This window comes from Curcuma longa, chromosome 1 (genome assembly GCF_044706935.1).
Source record: "Curcuma longa cultivar G26 ecotype Majalengka, Jawa Barat chromosome 1, ITB_CL_G26_1.1, whole genome shotgun sequence".
NCBI classification, from domain to species: Eukaryota; Viridiplantae; Streptophyta; class Magnoliopsida; order Zingiberales; family Zingiberaceae; genus Curcuma; species Curcuma longa.
In genome coordinates, this window is record NC_133861.1 from 25478721 (window position 1) to 25491019 (window position 12299).

Genomic DNA, 12299 nt, shown 5'->3' on the forward strand with positions numbered 1-12299 from the left:
GGCATAAGCAGCAACTATTGGTTCCAGATCCTTCTCATGGATGTTTATACATGTAAGAGAATGCAAGTCATATTAATCCTAGACTAGCTAAAATCAGCTTATCCAACTAGATTTGATTGCGCTTTCTAGGGCAGACTGCAGAATGAACAGGAAAATTGCCTTGCATGTTGCTGTCAGCTGGGATGAGAATCAGCATATGCCACTTCGAGATTATTGATCTTGAATAGAATACCATCTGTGCTAATTATCTAACTTACATCACCCCCCTCTATTATAAAAAGATAAGCAGAGGACTTATCCAACTACATATATTACACAGAAGCCCACAAGGAGGTTATGAATCTAATGGGAGATGATATTTTTCCTCATCTTCTCTAGCCACAATGTGGATCAATAATAACTAGAGAAAAGAAAGGAGGACCAATAATCTGGGTTCTACTCTAGGAGCAAATTATTGTTCTAATTGGATTAACAATCTGGGGTTCTATTCTAGGAGCTGATTCCAAAAGCAAATTCTTGAAGAGATAATAACCAATTTCTAATTAGATTAACAATCTGGGTTTCTAGAAGCAGATTCCAAAAGCAAAATCTTTGCAGAGACAATAACCAACTTCTAAACCTTGAACAGACAATAGATGATCCTTGAAAAAAAAAAGAACAAATGTCATCTAGCATAAGTCATATCTAATGTGATTATGTAACCATCTAATAGAATGATCCTATTATTGCTCACTAAACTCGATAACACAGAAAACCTGCATATGCTAATTGTTAAGTAACAGACAATTATGCCATTTAGCTGTGATAGCACAAAATCAAATTGTAAACAGATAGGGAAACAAGTATATATATATCCTACCAATGGCGCTGACGGAGAGAATGAAGGCCAAGCTTATCGGTTATTTCAGCAGCATTCATTGCATTTGGAAGGTCTTGTTTGTTGGCGAACACAAGTAGGACAGCATCCCTTAACTCATCCTATCAGTTCCAGTTCACATAAAAATCAGATTAAGTTGCTAGTAAAGAAACTTGTGCAGCTTGTCGATAGTAAATAACACAATTCAGGAGCTTTCCACTTGAACTGAACATACTCCAGAAATAAACATGTCAAGCAAAGACCACTCAGCATTTTCCCACGATAAGTTTTCTTAACTTACCCTTAATTTACGCCATAAATTCAAAACTTATTGAAAAAAAACTTGTAGAGAAATACAAGAAAATAAAATTGCAGTGATATGAAACATCTCATGGCCATGATGGGCAATGTATGAAGAAAATTGAAGTCCTCAACAAGTTAATAAAAGAAATCTTAAGTTGCATGAGAAATGCCACCTCATTTAGCATCCTGTGGAGTTCATCCCTTGCCTCCACAACACGATCACGGTCGTTGCTATCAACAACAAAAATAAGCCCCTGGGTGTTCTGAAAGTAATGCCTCCACAGAGGTCTGATCTGTTAATCACCAGAAACTAGGTGTTTAGAAAGAGGCAATCTAGATAATAATTAAAAGACTATTCATTCATAATGAGACAATCAAGCCAGTTTTGAACTTAATACTCATAGCATCTACAGTGACATTTATTGTGATACCATTGCAGACGGTAGCAACTTTTTTGTTTCATTAACCCAAGTAAACCTCAGGAACTCTCATTAAATAGTTGGCATCATAAGAACATTTTTTTCCAAAATAACATTGTTCCGATAAGAAATGTCGGCTAACACAGATGGAGCAGTACCTTGTCCTGACCACCAACATCCCATACAGTGAAACTGATGTTCTTGTATTCAACAGTCTCCACATTGAATCCTGCATAAAGACCCATATCATTATCATATATCATCTACATCCATACTGCTCCAAACATCATGAACCCTTCAAATAATTTCCATTTTTCAAATATAAAAAGTTAAATGCTGATGCAAGAAGTAACTAATCGCCCCTGTATGGACTATCTGTTAGCACATTTTGACTTATTGTAATCGTCACCAAAAACAAATATCAACAATTCAAATGAACCAATTGTAGAAGTGTTCATTTCTAATATAGATCATATGTTTTTTAAAAAAAAAAAGGAAAAATAACTGGAAGTACAGCTATACCAAGTAATCCACCAGTATTTGGCTGACACGCAAATTTAGAAACATTAAAATCATATTGGACAACCCTAAAAACATTTCTATGCTTTTAACTAATGTTTGACAATGTTTCATAATAGACTAACAATCATCTCGAGAGTTTTGTTCATATAATTGATAAAGATTGCCTTTAAGGATAGACATTGGAGTCATTTCCTAAGGTTTCAACTATCCATGTAATAAAAAGCCCTTTCCTAATACCTCATTTCAACACAAGAAATAAAAGTTAAATGATTGTGCATCTAACAACTCTTTCAACTTTGAATTTTTGAAAAATCAGCTATATCATGGTATAAAAACTGATGGGAACAAATGCTCATCCATTAGATATAAGAGCATGTCTTATAATCAACATGAATCTATCAGTCATTGAGTAGATACAAGAATAAACATCATGAGATAGGGACAATAAATAAATTTTCTTTTTATCTTTTTAACTTTGTTTCATGAAATGCAATTTTCATTTAGTTTGGTGTTTGTCAGGTTGCATGTAGGGAAATCTGGCACTGTGAATGGGTCATGTAAAATTGGGACAGGTGACAACTTGGTCAAAATTTGATATTGACCTGATCCATAACTCCAACTCTTGCATCAATTAATCCCATGGTCAGATTTGTATGCATGAACCAATCCCATGTGTCCAAACATTGGTTCCAAGTTATAGTACAGCAATTTATTAGACCCAGTACTATATGGAAATCAATTGATGCATCCAATGGTCAACTTGTACATACATTTGGAGCCTTGAGTCCATAGTCTGTTTAGTAGTGCCTTAATTGAACCCAAGTCTGTGTCTTCAAGGAAGCTGTTGCCGATAGATCCAACACAGGCAGGCAAGGGAGACCTGAACCTGCATACTCTTGTATAAATACTGGCTTCCAATAGGGACCGCAACAAAAAGTAAAAAAAAAAAAAAAAGAGCAGAGAGAAGTTCTCAGTGTCCACAGGTGACAGTGACAAAAGGCGTGAGGTCCACCAACTGAAGCTCCTTTTCCAGTGAACCAATCCTCCCCCTTTCTTCCTCCATCCTTCTCTTCCCTTTGAGTAAACACCAATTAAAACCTTTGTAAAATTTTTATAGATGTTATGTAATTGTTATAGGGAAAGTGTCAATTCCATGAATACATCACAATAATCTGATCTGTTGTTACTATCACGTAATTGGTGATATTCTGAGCATAGATCAAAGAATCATAATAGGTAGCTCGTGTTCTATTCCTTATTCTTCTACTGATCTCCATGGCAGCTCTTGAGATGTTTTAGTTATTCGAGACATAGATGCCATCATGACTACATGATAGACAATTGACTTTCACAAGTTACAACTACAAACTATCTCTGTAAATTACTAATCCAGTACTTAAAATAATGCAGATCGCTACCAATACAACACCGATTAAAAAAATTAAAACATTAGGTAAAAGAGCACTCTTGTCCCAAACAAATCTAACAACCACCACAGACAACTAATAGAGTTTAAGAGCTAACAAAGATGAATGATGCTCACCAATTGTCGGAATGGTGGTGACGATCTCTCCAAGCTTGAGCTTGTACAGGATGGTCGTCTTACCAGCAGCATCAAGCCCCACCATCAGGATCCTCATCTCCTTCTTCGCAAACAGGCGGCTAAATAGCTTTGCGAAAGTGAGCCCCATCTTTCCTTCAGCTATCATGAACAAAACATAACATTAACAAAGCATTAAGCGATTAGATCCGCAACACAAGAATCGAAGATCCAACAACAAAGCTACAGATCAGAAGCAGAAACAAGCATGGCGTGAAATTTGAGCATGCAACAAATAAAACTTCGAGATCAAGACAAGGCGCTACGGAGAAACTAGATCTGCAAGAATCCTATGCCGATCCGAGCATCAGCACGAGAAAAGAAGATCGATCTAAATTTTAAGACAATAGAGGAGATCGAGCATCTCGTGATCCAAAACGATGGAGATCGAGAATAAAAAAGGAGAGGATAAGAATTACCTGGGAATCAAGGAGGCGCGTAGGCCGGAGAAGACGGGTCGATTCAACGAGTTGAGGACGAGAGAGGCCTTCGCTTCCTCTCTACCTCTCTTCCGCTCGGAGAGATGGGAAAACGCGAAGATGGAATCGGAATAAATATTGAGCAGGAGAAACCGTTACAAAAGTGGCAAAATGTATCTGTCCGAAATAGCAGCGTTATCACGTACCGGTTTGTCCGATTTAAAACGTTACATTGTTATAATCCATAATTCCATAATTTGATGTATTCGAAGAATATCCTCCGATATACGCTTCGGATCTCACTCAATCCACAAAACCCTACCCAGATCTCCAAGTCTTCATATTTCAGGCTTTGAATACTCTACGCTACTCACTTCTCTTCTGTCACAAATCTCCAGTTTTAGCCTATTTTATCCTCTTTTTTGTCGGTTTAACGGAACCTAGCTGCTCCCTACAGAGAACAAAGGTCAGATCATTGCTTTGTTATTCAGCTTATTTTTTGTTTGATCAAGTACGGGAAAACTGTAAGTTTTACTCCATTTTGACAAGAAGCTACATTAAGATTTTCCTTCGACTCGAAATCTTCTTTTCCATCTACTTTGTGTCGTAAAAGCTTTTTCTTGACCTGAGCTATAAGGTGCGATTTTGTGGGCATCTTGTGAGAAAAGAAGAGAGCTTGTCTGTTTAGTTATTTATGGGAAGGTTCTTTGAAGGTTCGAATAAAGCTTCAATCTTTGAAGGATTTCATTGTTCATAAAAAAAAAAAAAAACAGTTCTAGCTCTGTGGCATGAGGAGTGAGGATTATGAGATGCTGAAAACTTTGGCATCTATTAAAACTTTTTTATTAGTAGCTTGTTACTTGCTGATTCTGTTGAAAATAAATTATGAAATCTATGTGTTCTGATAGCAGGAGTTGGTGCCTGAAATAATTTTTGTGACTTTAGTTTTAGACAATATGTTGATTGTTAATCTCCTCTAGTGGATTCATGTCTATAATAATTCATATGACATTTCATTTTGCTACACGTGGATGTATTTTCTTCGAGAATTGTTGAGGGTCCAACCGATGCACTTCATGGGTGTTGCTCTACTTACATTCTGTGGCTGTAACATATGATAAATACTTGCTAATTCATTTGAATAGATAGAACCTCTTCCACCTTGTTTGTGACAGTTTTCTGATGTAAATACCAATATAATTAATGCATATGCTAGGACCTCAATAATAATTCTTTGTCGTCTCACTGTGAAGTATTGCATGATCAATCTTTTTTTTTTTTTTATCTTTATGCTGAGACCCTACTTCTATTTGCAGGTTTTCTGGTTTGAAAGAGTCTGCTTCCTTTGACAGGAAGGTACAGATCTTCCATGGCTCATTTTGCCATAGCCCATTGCGACATGAATTCTTTTCTAGCAACCAAAACCTTTGTTAGAAATACTGATTCATGTTCTTCCATCCACCATAGTTCGGTTCCATTCCGAACCAACAGATGTTCCAAAAGGTTCCTTAGATCGTGTAAGGTTAGGCAACAAAATCATTCAATTGTACGAGCTAATGTTGCCCCCGTGAGCCGAGAACTTGAGAAGAGTCCATTGTCTGGGTCACTTCATAGTGATTCATTATCCAAACCCAAAAAGGTTATGATTATTGGTGGTGATGGTTATTGTGGTTGGGCAACTGCCCTGCACCTCTCGAATAAGGGTTATGAGGTTGCTATAGTTGATAATCTTGTTCGTCGCCTATTTGATCACCAGCTTGGTATTGACTCCCTTACACCGATCTCTTCCATCCAGAATCGTATTCGACGATGGAAATCAATTGCAGGCAAAAACATCCAGCTCTATATTGGTGATATATGTGACTTTGAGTTCCTTGCTGAAGCTTTTAAAGCTTTTGAACCTGAATCTGTTGTTCACTTTGGTGAGCAAAGATCTGCACCTTATTCTATGATTGACCGGTCCAGAGCTGTGTATACACAACATAACAATGTGATTGGAACTCTTAATGTTCTCTTTGCTATCAAGGAATTTAGCCCGGAGTGTCACCTGGTAAAGCTTGGGACGATGGGAGAGTACGGAACTCCTAATATTGATATTGAGGAAGGCTATATTACCATCACTCACAATGGAAAAACTGATACATTACCTTATCCCAAGCAAGCAAGCTCTTTTTACCACCTAAGCAAGGTGCATGATTCTCATAATATTGCTTTTACTTGCAAGGCCTGGGGGATTCATGCTACAGATTTGAACCAGGGTGTCGTATATGGAGTTCTAACAGATGAAACTGAGATGCATGAAGAGCTTTACAACAGATTCGATTATGATGGGGTGTTTGGAACAGCACTTAATCGCTTCTGTGTGCAAGCAGCCGTGGGACACCCTCTTACTGTTTATGGCAAGGGTGGTCAGGTCAGATGACATATTTCTAACATTGCAACTCATAAAATACAGATCATTGTGGCCTTATCCATTTGAGTATCAATTTGCAGACACGAGGATATCTGGATATTAGGGATACAGTGCAGTGTGTTGAGTTGGCGATTGCAAATCCAGCCAAGCAAGGTGAGTTTCGAGTGTTTAACCAATTCACAGAACAATTCTCTGTCAACGACCTTGCCAAGTTGGTTACAACTGCTGGAAAGAAGCTTGGACTGGATGTGCAGACAATTACTGTGCCAAACCCGCGAGTGGAGGCTGAAGAACACTACTACAATGCCAAGCACACTAAGCTAATGGAGCTAGGCCTTCAACCACACATGCTTTCTGATTCACTTTTGGATTCATTGCTCAATTTTGCCATCAAATTTAAGGATCGAGTGGACACAGCTCAGATAATGCCCACTGTTTCATGGAAGAAGATTGGAGTGAAACCAGTTACAGTATGATTCCTAACTTGGCTAAAGAAAGCTAATGTAATATCAATATACATGAGTCTATCCTTCAGAGACAAACTAAGCAAAGGAACGATCTGTTGTAGGCTTGTTGTAATACATTTTTCAGATGTCCTATGGCTTTGAATTATTCTTCGCAAATAAATAGTGCCTATATAATGCTGGATATTGCAAGTTGTATCCAAGTTGTAACAGAAACTGATAACTTGCAAAAATACGTGATAATTTGTTTGTCGATTCAAAAGCAATTTGGCTCTGAGGATACAACACAACACGCACAAAGAAAATCCTTAGCACTCTGTTTCACGGACACATCAACTCGAGACCGAGAGCTCTAATCAAAGAGGAGTGAAGGTGTGAAGCTTGTTATATATGATCACAATATTCTGTTATTATTTTGGTTCCACGAATGTAGCAACGGTAAAACACTCTGAGGAATAATTAAGATTAAAGTTTGAATCTTAAATGAGATGAGTATTTTAGAAGTTGACTTTTGAATATGTATAAATTATATTTTAAATTTATCTGATGAACCAGGGAGAAAGACCACCTACTTTCATGATTAATCGGTAAAGTCTAGACAGCGACGGTTTCCTGAGCGCCTCGATCTTCACCGTCCATTTAATCGCGCGATCAACCGAAGCCGTTAAAAAAATCGCAATTGCACAGTGTTTCTCCTCGGACCTCCGCCGCTTCCCGCCGCCCGTTCATCGCCGTCCGACCACCGATGGCCGCCGGACCGGACCCGTAGGAACCGCCACTCGCCGGCGGTCCGGTGGCCGGATTCCGGCCGGATTCCGCCGGCCGAGATTTGGCCGAAATCCGGCCGGAGACCGGCCGCGGTCGACGCGCCCATTCGGCCGGAATCCGGCCGAATTCCGCCGAAATCGCTGCGGGCGGTTCTGTCGCGTTTCTGGCCAGATTCCGGCCACAATCCGATCGGAATCCGGCTCCGGCCGGAGCGCCGGCGAGCTGGGCGTCCAACGTGCCCGGTCCGGCGGCCGGCGATGACCGGACGGCGGCGCGACGACGGTGGGTCGGGGCTGTCGCGCATGGGTCGCCCAAATCCCCGTCGCTCATAATAGCAAAACTCTATATATATATATATATATATATATATATATATATATATATATATATATATATATAGGTCTGATATCCTGCGCGACGCCCCCGCGCGACCCCGCTGCGCGACCAGCCGACCCCTTGCCGTTCATCGCCGTCGTTCGTCGCCGTTCGCCATCCGGAGCTCATTGGAAGCGCAACTCGATGGCGCACACACCGGCATCGGATTCCGGCCGGATTGGGTCGGAATCCGATCGGAATTCCAGCCGAAACAGAGCAGAACCGTCTGGCGGCGATTTCGCCGGAATCCGACCGGATTTCGATCGAAATCGCCGCTAGACAGAATCGGGGCTGGACTCCGGCCGCGGTCGACCCGCCGGTGCCGAGCGCGTCGACCGCGCCCGGAGTCCGACCCCGATTCGGTCGGAATCCGGCCGAATTCCAGCCGAAATCGGCCAACAGTGTCTATTGGCCGATTTCGACCGGATTCCAACCGAATCGGGGCCGGACTCCGGCACCCGACGGACCGCCGACGAGTTGCGGTTCCAACGGGCCCGGTTCGGCGGCAATCGGTGATCGGACGGCGAGAAGCGACGGAAGTCCGAGGAGAAACACTGTGCAATCGCGATTTTTGGACGGCGTGTGTTGATCGCGATCGGGCGTGGACGGCGTGGATCGATCGCGCACGGGGGCACATTTTTTTCGTCGCGCAGTATATCAAATATATATATATATATATATATATATATATAGGTCTGATATCCCGCGCGACCCCCGTACGCGACAGCCCGACCCCCACTCGTTTTCGGCAGTCGTTCATCGCCGTCCGGTCACCGACGGCCGCCGATCCGAGCACGTTGGAAGCACAACTCAACAGTGCACACCCAGGCATCGGATTTCGACCGGATTGGGCCGGAATGCGGTCGAAATTCTGGCCGGATTGGGCCGGAATCCGGTCGGAATTCTGGCCGAAACACGACAGTCACAGTCCGGCCTCGATTCGGCCGGATTCCGGCCGAAATCGGGAGCCAGACATTGGGAATTAGCTATTCAAACCCATGGATATGAGGGTTGGAACACTGCTGAATCAAATCTGTTAATTACCAGAGGTTTAATAGGCAGATTGACGAATACCAGTCATGCTGGTTTTAGATATAATGTTCAGAATGTGGCTGATTATCTGGCTAGTGCAGGAATCTCAAAGCAACCAAGAATACTTGAAGAACATTCATTAAATTTGATCAGTAAAGTAAAAGAGCAGATAAAGAGAATAGAGGGAGTAATACAGGAGGTGAAAAGGCGAGTTTCATGAACTACCCTCCCTCTTCAAGTACTGAAGATTATGTTAATGCTCTTGAGGTAACAAGGTTAATCAGTAATCCTACTGTTGGTTTTGTCACTGTAGAAAAAGCTACGAATAGTGACATAAATAGGCAGAATAATACCATAATTGAGCTTCTATTAACACTCAATAGAAAGCTTGATCTGTTATTAGCGAAACCTGTTGTTTCTGACAATACTGAACAAGTTGCAGCTTTAGCTAAGCAGCTTGAAGGGCTTACTCTAACTCCTACAAAGAAGAAGAAAGAACCCTTCTACGTATATCGGAATCCTTTGGAGATATTCAAAGAAGAAAAGGAGAAGATCAATGGCAACAAGGAATAGACCTTCTATTACTGAAGCAGTCACTACTACTAGAACTGTTGATCCTGTCACCTCTTCACAGGACGATCAGATACGAAGCTACCGAAGAATGGCGAGATTAAGATACGAAGCCCAGAGAAGACTTTATGGTAGAAGAAACGGAAACAGAACACTGGAAAGCCAGTTAAACCCAGAAGCTGAATTAGAACTCTCTCAAAGAAGAAGAGCTTCACTAGTCCCTACGGAAACCCTATATTCTTCCAACTGGTCAGAACCACGACATAGGGTCTATCAGCATTATTCTGAAACCAGGATTCTGGTCACAGGAGGACAACAGAACCTCCCTTTGATAAATCAAGAAAGTTATACAACTTTGCGAAGGGAAGGTATGCAACTAGTTCATTGGGGATTAGTAATGATAAGAGTTCATGCGTTGCATCGCAGGAATGCCGGTGTTAATGCTTTAATAGTGTTGAGAGACACACGATGGACGGACGATAGATCCATTATCGGTACCATGGAAATAGACCTGTCTGAAGGTACACAACTGGTGTATATTGCCCCAAATATGCTAATCAGTCTTGAAGATTTTTTATTATCATATTGAATTAGCTATTCAAACCCATGGATATGAGGGTTGGAACACTGCTGAATCAAATCTGTTAATTACCAGAGGTTTAATAGGCAGATTGACGAATACTAGTCATGCTGGTTTTAGATATAATGTTCAGAATGTGGCTGATTATCTGGCTAGTGCAGGAATTCATGCAATATCAGCTGCACCAAGAACCACAGCGGAGTTGCAAGGAATGAGATGGACGTTGCAACCACCAGCAATAAATCAAGTCCGAATCCCTCAGGAGGTGAGAACTACTACACTAATGGATGGTTCGGTTGTTCTTTCTTTCCAGGGATACCAGTCAGCTAAACAATCTCAACCAAGAAGGATGAGCAATCTGGACATTGAGGAAATTAGAAATGAAGGAGAAGAGGAATTCATTGGGATGCTTTGTGCCCGAAAAGGTTCAACCTAAGAAGCCAAAACCAATATGGGACACACTGGGAGAACCCAGTGAAAAGTTCGACTACTATGTTGATTATTCAGCGCCAGAAAAGCCACCAGAATACTATCTCCCTATCACTCCAACTGGCTGGGGGGATGATGATGAAGATGGGGCTATAATCAAAAGTTCAAAAGATTTATGCAAAAAATATCCACCAGAGGGATGGGAAGCTGATGATATAATAATTATTCCAACGCCAGAAGACATGCCGGAAAGAAAGCCAGAAGACGTGGATCCGAAGGAGAAATTTCTCTGCTACGGCTGGATAAGTGAGAGTGATGATGATAAAGAATGTGCTCTCCCAAGTATCTGGGAAGACACTCCGTGGGATGATAATCCATTCTATGATCTTGATGAAGATCTACCAAGAGAAAGTGATGATATGCAAATAAATGAAGATTTTGAAGAAAGTGAAGAGGAAGATTTAGGCTCCTATTTTTTGGGCCTCGATAATCTGGAAATGGATTATCCTATAAATTCCCCTACTTCTGTACTTGATGAACAACAACCTCCACATTGGGATGTCTCAAATCCTGAGGATGAACAATACTGGCAACAAGTGGTACAGGAGGTAGAAGCAAGCTGAGGAGCAATACCATGTAGTAGAAGAAATGAACAAACTCTCTATACAGGAAGAATCAAGTTCAACAGAAGGTGAGGAACCTAATGATTGGCTGTCTTATATAGGTCAGAGTCAAGAAGAAGAAGCAATACAGAATGATGATGAGGAAGCGGTTCATGTAAGCATGGAACAAATAGAAAGGATTCCCTTTTCGGTCACTATATATCCCAGGAACTTCCCGACCCGAACCCCAAATAAACACTTAGCAGGGTTTAGCTTGAGGCCGTACCGGCGGAGTGTGCAGCAGGTTTCCTCGATGTCAGCTATGAGGGTTCCCGCGGCAGCTGTCTTTATCAGGATGTCATCAACATATACTTCTAGGTTTCTCCCCTGTTGTGCTCGGAAGACTTGATCCATGAGACGCTGGTAAGTAGCTCCAGCGTTCTTAAGCCCAAACGGCATAACAGTGTAGCAAAAGGTGTCATCGGCTGTTATAAAACTAACTTTGTCTTGATCATTTACATCCAAAGGTATTTGGTGATAGCCTTGATAGGCATCCAGCATACATATATATTCGCATCCAGCCGTGGAGTCCACCAATTGATCGATTCGAGGCAGAGGATAGCAATCTTTCGGGCATGCTTTGTTGAGGTCGCAGAAGTCTACGCAGACTCGCCATTTGTTGCCCGGCTTTGGTACTAGCACAACGTTGGACAGCCAAGTTGGGAAGTGAACCTCTCGGATGTGTCCTGCCTTCAGGAGCTTCTGTACCTCTTCCCGAATGATCTTGTTTTGTTCCGGGCCGAAGTGCCTTCTTTTCTGCTTGACGGGTCGGATGTCCGGCAGAGTGTTGAGGCGATGGACGGCTACAGAAGGAGATACTCCCGTGATGTCCTCCGGAGTCCATGCAAATACATCTTGGTTTCGGAGGAGGCAGGCAGCAAGCTCTT

At 41.7% G+C, this 12299-nt stretch overlaps 2 protein-coding genes and 1 pseudogene across 2 annotated transcripts; 2 read left to right on the forward strand and 1 right to left on the reverse strand.

Annotated features, from left to right (window-relative positions):
• Nucleotides 1-855: 855 nt before the first annotated feature.
• On the reverse strand, nucleotides 856-4250 carry LOC141829943 (ADP-ribosylation factor 2-B-like). Its single transcript, XM_074717411.1, has 5 exons — nucleotides 4120-4250; nucleotides 3644-3802; nucleotides 1737-1807; nucleotides 1333-1452; nucleotides 856-978 (listed from the first exon to the last, which is right to left on the reverse strand). Exons 2-5 carry the CDS (start codon nucleotides 3789-3791, stop codon nucleotides 856-858), a joined length of 462 nt encoding a protein of 153 aa, XP_074573512.1. The 5' UTR covers nucleotides 3792-3802; nucleotides 4120-4250.
• Nucleotides 4251-4449: 199 nt separating this feature from the next.
• Nucleotides 4450-7225, forward strand: LOC141838976 (UDP-sulfoquinovose synthase, chloroplastic-like). The gene is made up of 3 exons (XM_074726616.1): nucleotides 4450-4585; nucleotides 5436-6532; nucleotides 6613-7225. The coding sequence occupies exons 2-3, from the start codon at nucleotides 5489-5491 to the stop codon at nucleotides 7006-7008; spliced, it is 1440 nt and encodes a 479-aa protein (XP_074582717.1). The 5' UTR covers nucleotides 4450-4585; nucleotides 5436-5488; the 3' UTR covers nucleotides 7009-7225.
• Nucleotides 7226-9727: 2502 nt separating this feature from the next.
• On the forward strand, nucleotides 9728-11373 carry LOC141826854 (uncharacterized; annotated as a pseudogene).
• The last annotated feature ends 926 nt before the right edge of the window (nucleotides 11374-12299 follow it).

Bases quoted from the DNA above. Each gene is read 5' to 3' on its own strand.
- LOC141829943 (XM_074717411.1), bottom strand. From the start codon at position 3,791: ATGGGGCTCACTTTCGCAAAGCTATTTAGCCGCCTGTTTGCGAAGAAG. The intron at 1,453-1,736 runs GTACTGCTCCAT...GGTGATTAACAG, and splicing joins ATGTTGGTGGTCAGGACAAG to ATCAGACCTCTGTGGAGGCA. The intron at 979-1,332 runs GTGGCATTTCTC...TGGAACTGATAG, and splicing joins TCCACAGGATGCTAAATGAG to GATGAGTTAAGGGATGCTGT.
- LOC141838976 (XM_074726616.1), top strand. From the start codon at position 5,489: ATGGCTCATTTTGCCATAGCCCATTGCGACATGAATTCTTTTCTAGCA. The intron at 6,533-6,612 runs GTCAGATGACAT...ATCAATTTGCAG, and splicing joins TTTATGGCAAGGGTGGTCAG to ACACGAGGATATCTGGATAT.